Source organism: Leucoraja erinacea, unplaced genomic scaffold (genome assembly GCF_028641065.1).
Source record: "Leucoraja erinacea ecotype New England unplaced genomic scaffold, Leri_hhj_1 Leri_351S, whole genome shotgun sequence".
Classification (NCBI taxonomy): Eukaryota; Metazoa; Chordata; class Chondrichthyes; order Rajiformes; family Rajidae; genus Leucoraja; species Leucoraja erinaceus.
In genome coordinates this window covers 47,501-68,100 of record NW_026576252.1, presented here as the reverse complement: position 1 = coordinate 68,100, position 20,600 = coordinate 47,501, and the positions used below count along the sequence as shown (strand labels likewise).

The window sequence follows — 20,600 nt, the reverse complement described above, 5'->3', positions numbered from 1 at the left end:
TTCGGGTGAATGTGACAAATATAATTGACTTTGACTGACTTTGGATAGCACACAACACAAAAGCTTTTCATTGTACCTCGGTACAAGTGACAATGAACTAAACTAAAACTCTCTTTCTCTCACTTTGTTTCAGTCACTTCTTCTCTGTCTGTCTCTCTGTGTCTGCCCCCATCTCTCCCCCGTTCCTCTCTCTCTCCCTGCCTATTTCTGCCACTCTCTCTCTCTGCCTCACTCTCTGCCTCTGTAATTATTTATAATCTTTCCACTGATTGGATAGCACGCAACAAATGCTTTTCAATGTACCTCGGTACACGTGACAACATTGCAGAGAGTAAACACAGCCAATCGGCCCATCCATTCCATACTAACCCTCTGAACAGTCCCACAAACATTCCCTTGCCTCTCCCCAACCCGATCCTCCACCTCCCCCCCATTCCCCTCTCCTTCAATTCACCGCCCTCTCACCCTAGTCCACCTATCCCCTCTTCATCTTGTCTGTCCCCTCCCCTTCCATCCTCTCCCCTCACTTTCCTTTGTCCTCCCCTCACTCCCCTCCCTCTCTGTTCCACCTTACCCTTCATCCTTCCCAACCTCTTATTCACCTTACCCTCCCTCCCCTTTTCCTTCCCCCTTCCTCCTCTCTCTATCTCTCTCTCTCTCTCTCTCTCTCTCTCTCCTATCTCTCTCTCTCCTCTCCCTCTCTCCCCCTCCCCCTCTCCCTCTCCCTCCTCTCTACCCCCCCCCCCCCCCCCCCCACGACTCACCATCTTGTGCCTCTCTCCTCCTCTTGATCTGCCGGCCATTCTGTATCCTCAGCTGGTGAACACTCAGCTCCCTCCTCCGTCGCTCGAGTGCAAAGTAGCGCTGGAGGCCGTAACTCCTGTCCAGCGCCCCCCCTCCCTCCGTCCCGGCATCCGTAGGGTCTCCACTCCTCCCCTCCCGCTCTCCCTCACCCATTCTCTCCACAATGCTCCTACACCACTCTCCCTCGCTCCCACCGACCGTAAGGCCCCCATGGCCCTTCTCTCCTTCCCTCCTTGCTTGCGTAGGATCTCCACGCCTCTCCTCCTCTCCCTCACTACTTGTCTCCATAGGGTTCCTACGCCTTTCTCCCCCTTCCTCCTCCCCCTCCCTCTTTCTCTCCGCAAGGTCCCTAAGCCTCTCTCCCTTCCCCAATTCTTCCCTCCTGGCCTCTGGAGGATCCATACCTCTCCCTCCCTCACTCCCAGTAAGGTCACTACGCCACTCTCCCTCCGCCTTGCTCCTGGCCCTCGCAAGGTCCCCCTGCCCCTTTTGCCCCCCCTCCCCCTCCCCAGCAGCCCCCACCATCAGAGCTAATCCCCGCTGAGTCAGCAGCAACGCCTCCTCGGGCAGGAGCTGGAGGGGGAGACCCAGACGGCCGTTGCTGCGAGGCAGTGAGCCGACAGCACGGCCCGTTAGCAGTCCCCTCTCCCTCAGGGCCCGTACCAACCCCGAAGCTCCTCCCACCACCAGGGGGAAGCCCGTGGACATGTGGATTAGCAGCATCGCCAACTCCTGCAGGGGAGAGAAGAGAGAAGAGAAGATAAGAGAAAGGAGAAGGAGAGAGAGGAGGGAGGAATGAGGAGTGAGGGAGAGAGAGGGAGAAGATGGAAGGGGGAGGAGAAAAGAGAGGGAGGGGGGAGAGGGGAGGAGAAGGGGAGGGGGGGGGGAAGAGAGGAGGGGGAAGAGGAGGAAGAGGGAGGGGGAAGAGGGAGGGGAAGGGGGAGGGGGGAGGAGGGAAGAGGGAGGGGGAAGAGGGAGGGGAAAGAGGGAGGGGGGTGGAGAGGGATGGGCAGAGGGGGAGAGGGAGAGAGGGAGAGAGGGGAAGGGGGGAGAGGGGGAGAAGGGGACGGGGGAGAGGGAAGAGGGAGAGAGAGTGGGAGGGGAGAGGGAGGGGGGGGAGAGGGAGAGGAGAGGGGGGGAATGAGAGAGAGAGAGGAGAGGGGGGGAGACGTCTAGAGAGAGGGAGAGAGAGGAGGGGGAGGGGAGAGAGAGAGGGAGATGGGGAGGGGGGGAGAGGGAGAGGGGGAGAGAGGGAGAGGGGGGAGAGGGACAGGGAGAGAGAGGGGAAAGGGAGAGGGGGAGAGAGGGGAGGGGGAGAGAGGGAGGGGGAGAGGGAGAGGGAGAGAGAGATGGGGAAGAAGAGAGGGGGGGGAGGGAAGGGGAGGGGAGAGGGGGAGGGGGGAGGGAGAGGGAGGGAGGGGGAATGTGAAGGCGAGGGAAGGGGCGAGGGAGAGGGGGAGAGGGAGAGGGCAGAGTGGGAGGCGAGGAGAGGTGAGGAAAGAGAGAAGGGAGAGAGAGGAGGGAGAGAGAGCGGCAGAGAGGGGGAGGGACGTATAAGAGAGAGGGAGAGAGAGAGAGGGAGAGAGGGGGAAGGGGGAGAGGGAAGGGAGAGAAAGGGGAGAGAATCGTAGAAAAAAGAAAGAAAGAAGGGAGAGGGAAGAGGAAGAGAGAGCAAAGGGAGAAAGGAGGGGAGAGAGGAGAGAACCCCCGGTCAAGGAGGAAGGAGAGTAGGGAAAAGGAGAGATAGGAGAAAAGGAGGATAGGAGAGGGGAGAGAAAAAGGGGTTTTGAAACAAAGAATAAAAGATGGGAGGGAAGGAAAGTGGAGAATAAAAGGAAGAAGAGAGGAGGGTGGAGAAAGGAGAGAGAGAAAAGGAGAAAGAAAAAAGAAAAGCGAGAGAGAAGAAAGGGTGAAAGACATGAGAGACGGGGGAGAGAGAAAAGGAGTGGCAAAAAACGAGTGAAAGAGGGGAGGGGAAGAATTGGGGGGAGGGGAAGAATTGGGGGGAGGGGAAGAATTGGGGTGAGGGGGAAGAGTTAGAGAAAGAGAGGAGAGAGAGAGGAGGGGAAGGAGAATAATGGAGGGAGAGAAAAGGAGAGAGAAGGAGGAGAGAAAAGGAGAGAGAAAAAAAGAGAGAGAGTAGAAAAAAAAGGAGAAAGGGAGGAGAGGAGAGAAAATGAGGAATATAGGAGAGAAAAAAGAGGGGGGAGAAAAGCAAGAAAATAAGGGAGAGGAGAAAGTGACAGAGAAAAAGAGAGAAAGGGGAAGGGAAGAAATTGGGAGAGATGATGGAGAAAGGTAGGAAGTAGTGAAAAGGGGAAGAAAGGGGGGACGGCAAGAACAAATAAAGAAGAGAAACAACAGAAAGGAAGAGAGAAAGCAGCGACAAAGAGAAAGGAGAGAGAAAAGGATAAAAGAAAGGAAAGAGAGAGAGAGAGATAAATAAAAAAAGAAAGGAGAAAGGGAGAGAAGAGAAAGTCAGACAGGACAGAGGATTAGAAAAAGGGGGCAGAAATAAAGAGAATACAAAGGGAATAAAAGAGAAAGAGAGGAAAGGAGAAAGTGAGAGAAAGAGAAGAGAGAGTAAAAGTGAGGGAAAGAGAGAGGAGAGTGCACAGGAGAGAGGGAAAGTTAGAGAAAGGGAAAGGGAGAGAAGCAGGGGGAAGAGAGAACAAAGGGGAGGAGGAAAAGACCGTGGGTTGGAAATGGTCTCCAACCAACCCTCCTCTCTCTTCATTCACTCACCCCCTCCTCACTCCTTCCTCCACCCCTCAACCTTCTTCCATCCCCCTCCTCCCTTCACTCCTCCCTACAACTACTTCCTTCATTCCTTCCTCATTCCTCGCTCCTCCATCTCTCTCTTTCCTCCCCCTTCCTCATTCACCTCTCCTTCCCTCATTCCTCTAATGCCCTCCTCCCCTCTCCCCCTTGTTACCCTTATCCCTCACTCATCACTCCTCGCCCTCATCCACTACTCACCCCCTCCTCCCTCTATCACCCATCATCAACCCCTCAACCTTCCTTTATCCCTCCTCCCTATCTCCTTCTCCTCCCTCACGCCATCCTCCCTCATTCCTCCACTCATCCCTATATCCTCATTCCACTTCCCTCCCCACCTCTTCACTCATTCCCTACTCATCCTCCATCCATCTATCCTTAACCTTTCTTCATCCGTCATCTCCACTTCATACTCCCCACCCGCTCTGCCCTCATTCCTCCCTCATGTCCTCCTCCCTCATTCGCTCCCTCCTCCTTCGCATCCCCTCCCGATTCCTTCATCCCCCTCCCTCACACCAACATTGTTCCCACCCTCCTCCTCTCCCATCCTCCCGCATTCCCTCCTCCCTTCTCTTCATCCACCCTTCAACCTTCCTCCATCCCTCCCCCTATCTCCTCCTCCTTCATCCGTCTCTTTCATTCCCCCTCCACCCCTATTCCTTCCTCCACCCTCAACATTCCTCCATCCATCCTCCACCACCCCATTCCCTCCCTATCTACTCATCCATCGTTCTTCCTCATCCATTCCCTCATCCCTCTGCCTCCTTCCCTCCTCTCCCCCTCCCACTCACTCCCTCCTCCCCCATTCACCGCTCAACCTTCCTCCATGCTCCCTATCTCCATCTCCCTCACTCAACCCTCCTCCCTCCTCTTCTCCCTCTGTCATTCCTCCTATCTCCGCCTCCATCCATCCCTCCCTCCTTCCCACCTCCCTGTCTCCTCCCTCAAACATTCCATCCTGGTCGAAAGAATAGAACAATTGTGCTTATATTCACTGGAGTTTAGGATGACAGGGGATCTTATCAAAACAAATAAAATTCTTAAGGGATTGGACAGGCCAGAGCAGGAAAATGTTCCCGATGTAGAGGAATCCAGAACCAAGGTCACAGTTTAAGAATAAGGGGTAGGCCATTGAGGACTGAGATGAGGACAAACTTTTTCACCCAGAGAGTTGTGGATCTGTGGAATTCTCTGCCACAGAATGCAGTGGAGGCCAATTCACTGGATGTATTCAAGAGAGTTGGATAGAGCTCCTAGAACTAACGAAATTAAGGCAATATGGATAGAAGGCAGGAACGGGGTACTGATTCTGGATGATCAGCCATGGTCATATAGAATGCCTCGAATGTCCTGCCTACTCCTGCATCTGTTTCCTCGCCTCCCCTTAACCATCCGCCCATCAGTCACCGTTTAACCCGCCCTCCACTGCCGCTCCCACGTTGATTAGCCACGTCGGCCGTCAGTCCATAATGATCACGCCCACTATCGTCCCTGCCGTTGATCGACGTACAGTTGCCCTCCCCCATTGGCCCACACCACCGTCAGTCAGTGCTTGCCTCGCCCTCCCATGCAGGGATTGGACGAAGGTCCGGTTCATCGCCGCCTGATTGGCCGCGACCGCCGTCAGTCAGTAGTTGTCCCGCCCTCCCATGTCCCGCCCCCCGGGCCCGAGCTTTCACTCACGGCCTCCTCCTCCTCCGCCGCGACCTCTAGCGCCGCTTGTCTTCCACCGCAGCCGCCGCCTCCGCCGCCAGCCGCAGCCGCCGCGCCTGCCAGCGCTTGGCCCCGATGAAGGCCAGGCAGAGGAGCAGCGACTTGGCGGCAAGCAGGTAGAGGAGGAAGGGCACGTTGTCGAGGACACGCCAGTTCGTCGCCATCTCCCTCCTCCTCCCGTCTCATTGTCCCCGCCCCCGCCGGGAGTGACAGGGAGAGGGGCCAATGGACGGGCAGGAACCCGCCCTCTTCGGAAGGCGATTGGTCGCCTGTCCCTCTTCATGCCCCCTCATCCCGCTGATGGACGGGTTCTGGAGCCAATGGACGGGAACAACCCGCCCCTTTTCCTCAGGGGGGGGGGGGGCAATCGGGAACTTGGTCCCGCCTCTTCCCTCTGGCTGACCGCAGCCGAGGGCAATGGGGACAGTGACTGATAGGGCCTGGTGGCAATGGTGGAGAGGAATCCACCCGCATTGCACAGCATCTCATATTTTGCTTGGGCAGCTTACAGCCCAATGTTATTAATAACTTCAAGTAACCCGGGCATTCCCCCCCCCTCTCTGTCTATATATATATCCCTCCCCCACCCAAGGCGCACAAACTTCTCATTTTCACCCAACAAATAGTAGCAATGTTACAAAATGTTGAGATTAAAAAATCCAAGTCTGCAATTTATCCCATCAGATAAAGCACAAAAATAAGTTTAATTTGACACCCAATTCACTTTCATATCTGCAGTATTAAAAAAAGTTATGGCCATTTTCATACTCGGAAATTAGCATCTTGTTCCCTATTGATTTGCCATTGACTCAACACAAAAGTTGTGATCGAGGACAGTGAAATTAAGAGAACTGAAAGAAATTTTCAGTTATTATAGATTGAAGCATTCTGAAACAAATATTAAACAATCTTACTTGAATGACCTGAATTAAAGCACATAATTAGTTAGTTACCCAATTGTAGCTAATTCCAAACTTCAATTACTGGATCTAAATATCTATCCATTTCTTAAGAAAAGATAAACATTTTTAAATAGCCTAAGTGTCCAAATAACATTCACAAAGGAATCACAATAAAACATGATTTTAAAATCTCATTTACATTAATTTATAGGCCAAATGGAAGGAATTTAGTGTTCAATTGCTGTAAATTAATCGCCATTTAAATCAGCTTTCGAGTGGGATCCTGTGGAACTCTGTGGAACGCACTGGTTTGGAACTTTGCCATTGCGGTGGATTTGTACCCCAAATGCCCAGAAAAATACTGCGAGATTTAATGGGCCCCCAAATTAGCTACTCGCAACATAACATTTTGTATAAAGGGATCTAAAGAAGCGCTTTTTAATGTAAAAATAAACAACCTACCTTCGTTTGTCCCCTGCATGAGATCCGTCCCATTGTCGGCGGCCGAAGGTTTAGAGGATGATTTTTAACCTACTATAACAATTAAATTAACCAATTAAGTTTTAAAATAGCTGCAGCGAACGAACCTCACAGCGATTTTTCATCAGAAACTATGTAGGCTGAACAACCTCGATTTGAATAGCCGAGAGAAAATCGAGTTTTAAACCCGCCGCCTTTCAAAGGCGCCAAGATTGCACACACGGGCAGCGACAGAACTGCAGCGCCGCTGAAGGTAGGTTTTGCAACATACCTACAAATAGCTAACAATGCCTGGTTCCTTTATCATTGATATTTTGCATATTTTTCATCCATTGTTTTTTATCATAGAAACATAGAAAATAGGTGCAGTAGGCCATTCGACCCTTCGAGCCATTCAATATGATCATGGCTGATCTCAATCAGAACCCCGTTCCAGCTTTTTCACCATATCCCTCGATTCCCTTAGCCTTAAGAGCTAAATCTAACTCTCTCTCTTGAAAACATCCAATGAATTGGCCTCCACTTTCTTTTGTGGCAGAGAATTCCACAGTTTTTCCTCATCTCAGTCCTAAATTGCCTAACCCTTATTCTTAAACTGTGACCCCTGGTTCTGGATTCCCCCAATATGAGGAACATTTTTCCTGCATCTAGCCTGTCCTTTAAAATAGCGGAGTCAGGTGATATGAGGAGAAGGCAGGAACGGGGTACTGATTGGGGCTGATTAGCCATGATCACATTGAATGGCGGTGCTGGCTCGAAGGGCCGAATGGCCTACTCCTGCACCTATTGTCTATTGTCTAATCCCTTAAAACATGTATATGTTTCTATTAGATCCCTTCTCAGATACAAGATGCAAGATACATTTATTTGTCACATGTGCCAGATGGCACAGTGTAATGAGATTACCATGCAGCCATACAATAAAAATAAAGAACACAACACACGATAGAATTCAACATAAAAACATCCCCACACAGCAGAATCAAATTTTTCCACTGTGAGGGAAGGCACCTAAGTCAGTTTCCTCTAATGTTCCCTAATGTTCACTCGTGGTCGGGGCATCCCCGAGCCCTCCGCAGTCGCCGCTACAGACAGCCCGATTTTCCGGCCCGCTTGCCGGGGTGATGTAAGTCCAACGTCGGGGCTGGGGGACATCCTCAGCGGCCTGGACATCTGGGGATCGGCCTGGACATTGGGAGTCGGCGTCTGCGGCTCCCAAAGTCTGCAGGCCGCGCTGGGCGGAGATGTAGAACTGGCGGCCCTCGGCAAAGGGCCCCAGGACTCCACGATGACGGTCAACGCCGCCGCTTTGGAAGCTCCCCAAAACTGCAGCTCCACGATGTCGGACCAGCAGCCCAACGCTCAGGAGCTCCAAACGGCGATCCAGGTCGGTATCGCCCGCTTCGCAGTGAATCTAGCGCTGCGCCGCCGCTATTTTCGTTCTGGTCCGGCTCCCGGTCCCCGGCAGGAAACGCCGCTCCGATCCAGCTGGTAGGCCGCAAGGACGGGACTGGGAAACAGTTTTCCCCTTACCCTACCCCCCTCCCCTACATTGAAAAGTTTAAGTTTCCTCCAAAAACAGACTTTAAACTACCTAAAAAATAAAAAAAAATCCTAAACAGTGAATACAAGCCTAGTCGACCCATTCTTTCATAAAATGTCAGTCCCGCTATCACGGGAATTAACCTAGGGAACCTACGCTGCTGTCCCTCAATAGCAAGAATGTCCTTCTTAAAGATAGATACAAAATGCTGGAGTGACTCAGCGGGACTGGCAGCATCTCTGGTGAGAAGGCATGGGTGAAGTTTTAGTGTCAAGACCTTTCTTCGGCATGTCCTTCCTCAAATTAGGAGACCAAAACAGCACAGAATACTCCAGGTGCGGTCTCCCCAGGACCCTGTACCACCTCCTTGCTCCTAAACTCAAAACCTCTCGTTAGAAGGCCAACTGATTTAGCTTTATTCACTGTTTGCTCTACCTGCATGCTTACTTTCAGTGATTGATGTATAAGGACACCCAGGTCTCTTCGCATCTCCCCTTTTCCTAATCTGACATCATTCAGATAGTAATCTGTCTTCCTGTTCTTGCCACCAAAGTGGATAACCTCCGATTTATTTACATACTGCATCTAACATGCTTCTGCCCACTCACCCAAGTCACCCTACACTATCCAAGTCACCCTGCAGTTTCATGGCATCCTCCTCAAAGCTCACACTGCCACCCAGCTTTGTGTCATCCACAAACTTGAAGATGTTACCTTAATTCCCTTGCCTAAATCGTTAGGCAAGGTGAGAAAAAACTTTTTCACCCAGAGAGTTGTGAATTTATGGAATTCCTGCCACAGAGGGCAGTGGAGGAGCCCAAGTCACTGGATGGATTTAAGAGAGAGTTAGATAGAGCTCTAGGGGCTAGTGGAGTCAAGGGATATGGGGAGAAGGCAGGCACGGGTTATCGTCAGGAGACGATCAGCCATGATCACAATGAATGGCAGTGCTGGCTCGAAGGGTCGAATGGCCTCCTCCTGCATCTATTTTCTATGTTTCAATGTTAATATTGTAAATAACGGGTCCCAGCACTGATACTTGCGGCACCCCACTAGACCAGTTACAATACAATACAATTTATTTGTTATTTGAACCTCGTTGAGGTTCAAACGAAATGTTGTTTCTGCAGTCATACACACAAGAAAAAGAATCAAGACACAACACAATTTACGCAAACATCCATCACAGCGCATCTCCTCCTCGCCGAACATCCACTGAAAAACAGCACTTGTCCAGCATCAAAAAATGGGAGAAGTACTGCTTGGATACAGGGACCACCTACTCAACCGCTACAGTTACCAACGTACTGGAATTCCTGGCGAACCTTCACCACGATGAAGGACTCAGCTACAGTACCATCAACACAGCTAGAAGTGCCCTGCCTGTCTATTTAAAACCAGCTCCAGGACAATAGGCCAGCTGGTGGTCAAACTAATGAAGGGTATTTACAACTTTAACCCCTAGACCAAGATGCACCCATGTATGGGATGTCAACGTGGTCCTGACATACCTAAGGGGATAGCCACCAGCCAGATCCAGGGTGTTGTGTACAGGCCACCTAACAGTAGTAGTGAAGTTGGAGATGGAATCAAACAGGAAATTAGAAATGCTTGCGACAAAGGCAAAACAGTTATAATGGGTGACTTCAATCTACATATAGATTGGGTGAATCAAATTGGCAGGGGTGCTGAGGAAGAGGATTTCTTGGACTGTATGTGGGATAGTTATCTAAATCAACATATAGAGGAACCAACGAGAGAGCAGGCTATTTTAGACTGGGTACTGAGTAATGAGGAAGGGTTAGTTAGCAATCTTGTTGTACATGCCCCCTTGGGCAAGAGTGACCATAATATGGTTGAGTTCTTCATTAGGATGGAGAGTGACATTGTTGATTCAGAAACAATGGTTCTGAACTTAAAGAAAGGTAACTTTGAGGGTATGAGACGTGAATTGGCCAAGATTGACTGGCAATTAATTCTAAAAGGGTTGACGGTGGATATGCAATGGAAGACATTTAAAGACTGCATGGATGAACTACAAAATTGTTCATCCCAGTTTGGCAAAAGAGTAAATCAGGGAAGGTAGTACATCCATGGATAACAAGGGAAATCAGGGATAGTATCAAAGTGAAGGATGATGCGTACAAATTAGCCAGAAAAAGCAGCATACCGGAGGACTGGGAGAAATTCAGAGACCAGCAGAGGAGGACAAAGGGCTTAATTAGGAAAGGAAAAATAGATTATGAAAGAAAACTGGCAGGGAACATAAAAAATGGACTGCAAAAGATTTTATAGAAATGTGAAAAGAAAGAGATTAGTTAAAACAAATGTAGGTCCCTTGCAGTCAGAAACAGGTGAGTTGATCATGGGGAACAAGGATATGGCGGACCAATTGAATAACTATTTTGGTTCCGTCTTCACTAAGGAAGACATAAATAATTTGCCGGAAATAGCAGGGGACCGCGGGTCAAAGGAGTTGGAGGAATTGAGTGAAATCCAGGTTAGCCGGGTAGTGGTGTTGGGTAAATTGAATGGATTAAAGGCCGATAAATCCCCAGGGCCATATAGGCTGCATCCCACAGTACTTAAGGAAGTAGCTCCAGAAATAGTGGATGCATTAGTAATAATCTTTCAAAACTCTTTAGATTCTGGAGTAGTTCCTGAGGATTGCCGGGTAGCAAACGTAACCCCACTTTTTAAGAAGGGAGGGAGAGAGAAAACGGGGAATTACAGACCAGTTAGTCTAACATCGGTAGTGGGGAAACTGCTAGAGTCAGTTATTAAAGATGGGATAGCAGCACATTTGGAAAGTGGTGAAATCATTGGACAAAGTCAGCATGGATTTACGAAAGGTAAATCATGTCTGACGAATCTTATAGAATTTTTCGAGGATGTAACTAGTAGCGTGGATAGGGGAGAACCAGTGGATGTGGTGTATCTGGACTTCCAGAAGGCTTTTGACAAGGTCCCACATAAGAGATTAGTATACAAACTTAAAGCACATGGCATTGGGGGTTCAGTATTGATGTGGATAGAGAACTGTCTGGCAAACAGGAAGCAAAGAGTAGGAGTAAACGGGTCCTTTTCACAATGGCAGGCAGTGACTAGTGGGGTACCGCAAGGCTCAGTGCTGGGACCCCAGCTATTTACAATATATATTAATGATCTGGATGAGGGAATTGAAGGCAATATCTGCAAGTTTGCGGATGACACTAAGCTGGGGGGCAGTGTTAGCTGTGAGGAGGATTCTAGGAGACTGCAAGGTGACTTGGATAGGCTGGGTGAGTGGGAAAATGTTTGGCAGATGCAGTATAATGTGGATAAATGTGAGGTTATCCATTTTGGTGGCAAAAACGGGAAAGCAGACTATTATCTAAATGGTGCCGATTGGGAAAGGGGGAGATGCTGCGAGACCTGGGTGTCATGGTACACCAGTCATTGACGGTAGGCATACAGGTGCAGCAGGCAGTGAAGAAAGCGAATGGTATGTTAGCTTTCATAGCAAAAGGATTTGAATATAGGAGCAGGGAGGTTCTACTGCAGTTGTACAGGGTCTTGGTGAGACCACACCTGGAGTATTGCGTACAGTTTTGGTCTCCAAATCTGAGGAAGGACATTATTGCCATAGACTGAGTGCAGAGAAGGTTCACCAGACTGATTCCTGGGATGTCAGGACTGAATGGCGGTGCAGGCTCGAAGGGCCGAATTGGATGGGGTAAGATGCATACATGGCGTTGGAGAATGGCCTACTCCTGCCATCTTACTATTTTATTCCGAAGTAAAATAGTAAGATTAAACGAGAACTTACCAGTTTGAAGTTTGATCTTTACTTTATGAGGAGTTGCGTGCCCTCCACGCCCACCCTCTATCATAAAGGTCAACTGGTATTCTAGTTCTTCTTATCTTACTATGTTTATTTCATCTACTGTTGTCTGTGATTTCACACCGCTGCTTTGAAGAATTTAACGCATGCGCGCTGGCGGGGTCTTCATGTAATCCCTCGACCTAACTCCTCATAAAATAAAGATCAAACTTCAAACTGGTAAGTTTGCGTTTAATCTTATTATTTTATGGTGTCTTTAATCTGGTCAATATTAACATTGGTACACAGAAAATCTATGAGGATGTTGCCAGGACTAGAGGGTCTGAACTACACAGAGAGGGAGTGGGGTGGGACTCTATTCCTAGGACCACAGGGGGATTTAGGGTGATCTTATATAGGTGTATAAAATAATGAGAGGAATACTTCGGGTAGATGCACAGAACCTCGCGCCCAGGCTATCTGAATCGAGGACCAGAGGGCACAGGTTTCAGGTGAAGGGGAAAAGATTAAATAGGGATCTGAGCGGTACCTTTTCACACAGATAGATAGATAGATAGATTAGATAGATAGATAGATAGATAGATAGATAGATAGATAGATAGATAGATAGATAGATAGATAGATAGATAGATAGATAGATAGATAGATAGATAGATAGATAGATAGATAGATAGATAGATAGATAAGAGAATGAGAGAGGGATAGGTGAGAGAGGGACACAGGTGGAGAGAGAGGGGAGGAAGGGGGAGAGAGAGAGAGAGAGAGAGAGAGAGAGAGAGAGAGAGAGAGAGAGAGAGAGAGAGAGAGAGAGAGAGAGAGAGAGAGAGAGAGAGAGAGAGAGAGAGAGAGAGATAAAAGGGTGAATGAAAGAGAGAGAGAAAGGGGGAGAGACAGAGGAAATGAGGGAGGGAAAAAGAGAGAAGGAGAGATTGATGGAGATAGAGACAATGGGAAGAGGGTGGGCATTGTGGTTATTTTGCTGTACAGATATCTGTTCTATATTTCACTTGGGTAGCTTACAAACCAACATTGAATTCTCCAACGCCATGTATGTATCTTACCCCATCCAATGGGCAAGCGAGAGAGAGAGAAAGAGAGAGGGAGAGAGAGAGAGAGAGAGAGAGAGAGAGAGAGAGAAGGGGAGGAGAGAGAGTGAGGCAGACAGACAGAAAGGCCCTTTGTTTCCTGTCTGCTAACCACTTCTCTATCCATGTCAGCACTCTATCCCCAATACAATGTGCCCACATTTTGCCCACTAATCTCCTATGTGGGACCTTATCAAATGATTTCTGAAAGTCCATGTACATTACATCCACTGGCTCTCCCTTGTCCATTTTCCTAGTTACATCATCAAAAAATCCCAGAAGATTAGTCAAGCATGATTTCCGCTTCGTAAATCCATGCTGACTTGGACCGATCCTGTTACTGCTATCCAAATGTGCGGCTATCTCATCTTTTATAATTGACTCCAGCATCTTCCCTACCACCGATGTCAGGCTAACTGGTCTATAATTCAATGGTTTCTCTTTCCCGCCTTTCTTAAAAAGTGGAATAACATTAGCTATCCTCCAATCCACAGAAACTGATCCTGAGTCTATAGAACATTGGAAAATTATCACCAATGCATCCACGATTTCTAGAGCCACTTCCTTAAGTACCCTGGGATGCAGACGACCAGGCCCTGGTGATTTATCAGCCTTCAGTCCTATCAGTCTATCCAACACCATTTCCTGCCTAATGTGGATTTCCTTCAGTTCCTCCGTCACCCCAGATCCTCTGGCCACTACTATATCAGGAAGATTGTTTGTGTCCTCCTTTTTGAAGACGGATCCAAAGTACCTGTTCAACTCATCTGCCATTTCCTTGTTCCCCATAATAAATTCACCTTTTTCAGTCTTCAAGGGTCCAAATTTGGCCTTAACTAATTTTTTTCTCTTCACATACCTAAAGAAGCTTTTACTATCCTGCTTTATATTCTTGGCTAGCTTACCTTCGTACCTCATCTTGTCTCCCTGTATTACCTTTTTAGTTATCTACTGTTGCTCTTTAAACATTACCCAATCCTCTTGCTTCCCGTTCATCTTTGCTACGTTGTACTTCTTCTTTTTAATTTTTATACTGTCCCTGACATCCCTTGTCAGCCATGGTCGTCCCTTTCTCCCCTTGGAATCTTTCTTCCTCCTAGGAATGAACTGATCCTGCAACTTCTATATTATTCCTAGTAATACCTGCCATTGTTAAATCACTGTCATCCCTGCTAGTGTATCTTTCCAGTCAACTTTGGCCAGCTCCTCCCTCATGGCCCCATAGTCCCCTTTATTCAACTGCACTACTGAGACCCCCGATCTACCCTTCTCCCTCTCCAATTGTAGATTAAACCTGACCATGTTATGGTCACTGCCTCCTGCTCATTAACCTCGAGGTCCTTTATCAAGTCCCGTTCATTACATAACACTAAATCCAGAATTGCCTTCTCCCTGGTCGGCTCCAATACAAGCTGTGCTAAGAATCCATCACTCTACAAACTCCCTTTCTTGGGGACCAGTACCAACCTGATTTTCCCAGTTTACCTGCATGTTGAAATCTCCAATAACAATCGTAACATTACTTTTACTACATGCCAATTTTAACTCCTGAATCAACTTGCACCCTATATTCAGGCCACTGTTTGGGGGCCTGTCTATTAGTCCCATTAGGGTCTTTTTACCCTTACAATTCCTTAGTTCTATCCATACTGACTCAACGTCTCTTGTTTCGATGTCACCCCTTGCAAGGGACTGAATTTTCATTCCCCACCAACAGGGCTACCCCACCCACTCTGCCCACCTGCCTGTCTTTTCGATAGGATGTATATCCTTGAATATTCAGTTCCCGGCTCTTGCCCTGTTGCAGCCATGTCTCTGTATCTGTTATGATCTTATGAACCATGCCCACTTCGCCACCGTATCTGTGCCGAATTTTTAGGGAAGGCAGAAGTATGGGTTAGGTGCAAGTGGATTTCAGTTTAACTTGATATCATGTTCAGCACGATCTGTGTGGGCCGAATGGCCTTAGTCTGCAACCGTACTGTCCTGTTAGCTGTAAACCCGACGATCATTAGTCCATAGATAAATAGCGAAGTTCCACCGAATAATATTCCGCGAAAATCAAGTTGAAGTCACTTAATTACGAAACAAGGAACAGAGTTGTTTCAGTCTTAGTGGATTTAGCGTGTGACACAGCGCCGTTTCCCGGCGGTGGGGGTTCTTGCCCGAATATAAGCGAGCGCTCGGACACCGGACTTCCAGAGGCATCGCGCAATCAACACAGAACAGAGGAAGATGTGGCCATTGCCATTGATTTTACTTCTTCTAGCCTGCTCTTGCTGTAAGTATCTTCCGTCGCCAACTGGAGGTTGTCATCAAGTCACAGTGATACAGCATGAAGCAGGCAGTTGCCCACACCGGCCAACACAAATCAGCTATACTAGTCCCACCTGCCCGCGTTTGGTCAATATCCCCCCAACCTGTCCTATCCATATACTTGTCTGTTTCCTGGATGTTGGGATAGTTCCTGCCTCAACCAGCTGCTCTGGCAACTTGGTCCATTCACCTACCTAACCCCTATGTGTTTCCACGCTACATCACTCTATGACACTATACACTTGCATCATATCTCTCTCCGTCTCATCCCCACCCAGGTCGCAGAACCAGCTTCAAAGTCGTCTTGCCTGTAAGCTGCGAGATCGTTTTCACCGATCTCGCAGCTAACAATGGCCTGGGTCCCGGATCATCGCTACTTGTTTTCAATTCTTTCATTCATTTGTTCTATTTCTCTCGTTTCCTTTCCCCCTGACTGAAGAATGGCACGAAACGCCACCTATTACTTTTCTCATTTTCATCTATTCTTTCCTGAACAAGGGGTCACAGTTTAAGGATAAGGGGGGGGGAACATTTTTAGGACCGAGATGAGGAAAACATTTTTCACACAGAGAGTGGTGAATCTCTGGAATTCTCTGCCATAGAATGTAGTTGAGGACAGTTCATTGGCTATATTTAGGAGGGAGTTAGATGTGGCCCTTGTGGCTAAAGGGATCAGGAGGTATGGAGAGAAGGCAGGTACAGGATACTGAGTTGGATGATCAGCCATGATCATATTGAATGGCGGTGCAGGCTCGAAGGGCCGAATGGCCTACTCCTGCACCTATTTTCTATGTTTCTATGTCTCTATGTTTCTCCATAGATGTTGACCGACCTGCTGAGTTACTGCTGCCTTTTGTGTCTTTATTTGGACCTCATTGAAATTTACCGAATAGAGAAAGGCCTGGATAGAGTGGAAGTGGATAGAATGTCTCGGACCTGGGGACACAGCCTCTGAATTAAAGGACGTACCTTTAGAAAGGAGACGAGGAGGACTTTCTTAGCCAGAGCGGAGAGGGTCAGTGAAATTAATTGCCACAGACGGCAGTGGAGGCAAAGTCATTGGGTATTTTTAAAGTGGAGATTGACAGTTTCTTGATTAATGAGGCGTCAAGTTGGGGAGACAAGGCAGGATATGGTTCAGAAAGAAAGATGGACCAGTCATGGTTGAATGGAGGAGTAGATTCCGTGGGCCGAGTGGCCTAATTCTCTTCCTATGACTTATGAATTTATTAGTTCTGACCTCCGATTGCTCCCGTTTTAGTAAGAGAGAGGATGGGAGAGAATGGGGGGTGAAAAGAAAAGGCGAGAACGGACAGAGGCGGAGAAGTCAGAGAGTGATTCAAACTGGCAGAGAAAAAGGGATAGATAGGCAGCGAGATAGGGCATATCAGAGGGATTCACACAGAGATATAGTCAGCCAGCGTGGAAACAGGCCCTTCGGCCCAATTTGCCCAACCTGACCAACATGCCCATCTACGCTAGCCCCACTTTCCCCCGTTTGCCCCATATCCAGCACATGAATGGGTAAGGTTTAGAGGAATATGAACCAAATGGGACATTTTGGTCAGATGGATGATCTTGGTCAGAATGGACCGTTTCATTGTTGTACAAACCCTTGCTTTCCATCTCTCTCCATCCCGTCACATCCTAGTTCTCCTATCTTGATTAAATCTGACCTTTGTATGATTCGTTTTCCGCTTCCCCGAGCTCTACATTATCCTTCATCAGCCTTCCCTTTGATCTCTCGTTTTCACACGTTCTCTGGGTCCACTAATCTTTCCCTCTCCCCTGACTCTCCGTCTGAAGAACGGTCTCGACCCGAAACGTCATCCATTCCTTCTCTCCAGAGATGCTGCCTGCCCAGCTGCTCCAGCATTTTGTGTCTATATTCTGCATCCAGTTTCTTTAGAGATAAAATAAGCTCTTCGGCCCACTGAGTCCGCATGGACATTAGCACAAAAACTAAGGACATTTTTAAAAAACATTTACACCAAGCCAATTACCGCCAAAGTTGCGCGTCTGGGAAATGTGGGAGGAAACCGAGGTTCGTGAGAAAACCCACGCAAGTCAAGGGGAGAACGTACAGGACCCGTAGTCATGATCGAACCCGGGTCTCTGGTGCCGTCAGCATTGCAAGGCAGCAATTCTACCGCTGTTTCTCGCATAGACCACGGTTGTCCAATTTCCGCGCTTGGCCCCAAATGAAGTGCATTGGTTGCAAAACTTAGCTATTCCTGGAAGTTCCAATCTTGTGAAACCGTTCCGCAAATGGGCTCCACCACTGTGTACCCGACCCCTTCCCAACCTCGTGTCTTTACTTTCCATCTGAATATAATTCAGCTAGTTCCTTTCTGCAAGATTTTGATTTAACTCTTGCCTCTTACACAGCACAAGATATATAACAACCCTCAGTTATAGTGGATACAGACTTAGTGCTGGAGTAACTGAGCGGGTCAGGCAGTGACCTTTTCATCCAATCCAATCCAATCAACCTTTATTGTCATCTTGCAAGCAACAAGTACAGTGCAAAATAAAAAGACGTTTCCCAGTGAATAGCGGAGCCTCGCACATGAAATTTAAAACACCTCACATAATAACACTAAAAAAAACAATCCAGTCCCTGATGGAACAGAATAAATAGTTAAAATCAGGTAAAAAACACAATGTTAAAATACAGTAAACCAGTGGGCCGCTGATTTAAGTGGGCCAGTGCCAGATGTTGTGTCCGTGCCAGCCGCAGAGTCAAGTCAAGTGACTTGATGCAGAGTGATGTTGCAGCAAAGGAAGCTAAGCAGCCGTAGGGGCTTTGATTTTCGATTCTTGCCATGGAAGAGATGGTGGGAGGGGGTGCAGTGGTCTTGGCAACGAGTGCTTTCAGACAGCGGTAGATGAGGCAGAGGGTACGGCCCAATAATCCTATCGTTTACCCTCTGCAGAGCCTTCCTGTCCGAGTTAGGTGCAGTACCACGCCAAGTACGTGAGTCAGGGTGCAGGTTTGGGATGGGTAGGCCTAGGCCCAAAGTGCTGCAAGTGGGACAAGTGGACGGTCCCAGCTGGGACCAGGTGAGTTATCTGCACACCGAGGAACATGATGTGGTGCCAGATGTGAGGTATGCCGGGCTGCGCCCTCCTGAAGAAAACCATCTCCTTAGGACATTCAATTCCAGGTTATTTTTGCTCCACGCTGTTATATGTACCTCGTCATCGATGACTCCACCACTGTAGTGTCGTCCGCGAACTTTATGATTTTATTGTCCCTGAATCTGGCAGCACAGTATGTGCAAGAAGATTGTTGTAACCCTTTAGATTATGGGCTCCATGTTATAGGAAATATGTTGTCATGGGTACAGTGACGATTTACGAGGATGTTGCCAGGAAGATTTATGAGGATGTTGCCAAAAATCTAAGCCCAGGGGCCACTTTTTTCCCCAGGAAAGATGGTGGGTGTATGGAACGAGATGCAGAGGAGGTAGATGAGGCAGGGACGGCCCAACGTTTGAGAAACAGTTTACCCATAGGGGTATAGGCCAAATGCTGCTAAACAAGTGTAGCTGTCCAGATATGAATCTATCGTACTCCAATCCATGCTTTTTGAGACCGCGTTGTGCGATAGCTCCTGCCTCAAACTACCCTTTGGCCCTGGCAAACGTCCCACTTGCCCCATATCCCTCAGATCCCTGTAAAACGTTGCGATAGCTCCTGCCTCAAACTACCCCCTGGCAAACCTCACCCCCCAGCCCCCCCCCCCCCCCCCAGAGCCCCCCCCCCCCCTCCCCTCCCAGTCTTAAACCTTTTCTCGATGGTTCTGGATCCCCGTACTCAGGGCACGAGACCCTGTGCGTCAACCCGACCTGTCCTTCTCACGTTTTTATACAGCTCACAAAGATTACCCCTCATCCTCCAGCACTCCAGGGAATAGAGACCCTGCCTGCTCAAACTATCCCTTTAGCTCAGACCCTCGAGTTCTGGCAACATCTTTATAAACCCTCTCCGCACCCTTTCCAACTTAACACCATCTTTCCTATAATATGGTGACCAGGCCCATTGACCGCCTTCTAAGACAATGAATTTCACAGATTCACCATCTTCTGACTAAACAAATTCCTCATCATCTTCCTAAAGGAACGCCCTTTAATTCTGAGGCTATGACCTCTGGTTCTAGACTCTCTAACCAGCGTAAACACCCTCTCCACATCCATTCTATCCAAGATGTCTCTAATCAAACTATTTCCGTCCAGTCCTAGGTCCGCCGACCCCAGCCTTGAGTGCCGCGATTCCTGCGAATGGCACCATCGTATTGGACATGATGGAGCACTCTGCTGCTTATATCTTCAACCAGAGTGAAGTATCCGACGAGCTGGCTATCGGCTACCTTCAGGTGGAGAAAGGCAAGTCGCCACTTTTCGCCCAGACGTGGGATGCAGCAGTAATGTACCGGAGAAACACCACCAGGCTGAGAAATATCCAGGTACCAGACGGACTTAGAGAAGAACATGTTTTGGCAGTCATTGCCTATACGGTACACAGCGGCCTCTTCAGCAAGTTCAACGAAGCGCTGAGACAGTACGGGACTTGCGACTCGCTGTACGCCAAGATGTTCCCTTTTAAAAGTTTCCATTACCTTCTCTCCATTGCGCTCGAGCGACTTGGAAAGACCAGCACGGCGGAGCCAGCCACCACCTACAGAGGGATGCAGAGGCAGGTTGAAGCACAGCCGGGAGACTACATGAAATTTGGATACTTCGCATCTTCCTCTCTCAAGTCCAACATCGCTCGAATGTTCGGTAATAAAACACTATTGATCATAAGATCGCGGATGGGCGTCAATATCGCCAAATACTCGGCTTTCGAGGGCGAGGAAGAGGTGCTGATCCCTCCCTATGAGGTCTTCAATATCACGGAGAATCGCCCACGTACTGACGGGGTTAATGTTTCACTTGACGCAGTGGTGAAGAGCAATGGGATACATGTCAGAGTGGAGCGGGGACCGGGCTGCGAGATGCGGGTGACGAGGAGCGCTGCCACCGCTATATCCGCCTTGGGGCTGTGCTGGGCCCTGGCGCTACTGGCCCCCACTTTCATGTGCGGACACTGAATCAAACGGAAGCGAGACAGGCCACTCGGCCCGTCTTGTGCAAGATGCCCTGTTTGCTCGC

The 20,600-nt window shown here is 48.6% G+C and overlaps 2 protein-coding genes across 2 annotated transcripts in view; one reads left to right on the top strand and one right to left on the bottom strand.

Annotated features, from left to right (window-relative positions):
* Window positions 1–764: 764 nt before the first annotated feature.
* On the bottom strand, window positions 765–5,487 carry LOC129693572 (tRNA-splicing endonuclease subunit Sen34-like; the record flags this gene model as incomplete). Its single annotated transcript, XM_055630371.1, has 2 exons — window positions 5,266–5,487; window positions 765–1,536 (listed from the first exon to the last, which is right to left on the bottom strand). Coding segments are annotated over exons 1-2 (988 nt in total), but the record flags the coding sequence as incomplete, so codon positions are not given.
* Window positions 5,488–15,299: 9,812 nt separating this feature from the next.
* The window catches only part of LOC129693570 (GPI-linked NAD(P)(+)--arginine ADP-ribosyltransferase 1-like), a 5,387-nt gene continuing 86 nt past the window's right edge, over window positions 15,300–20,600 (top strand). Inside the window, exons 1-2 of the mRNA XM_055630370.1 lie at window positions 15,300–15,409; window positions 19,683–20,600. The exon at window positions 19,683–20,600 is cut by the window's right edge and continues 86 nt beyond it. Coding sequence (XP_055486345.1) covers window positions 15,364–15,409; window positions 19,683–20,539 — 903 coding nt within the window. The 5' untranslated portion in view covers window positions 15,300–15,363 and the 3' untranslated portion in view covers window positions 20,540–20,600. The remainder of the gene's footprint in view (window positions 15,410–19,682) is intronic.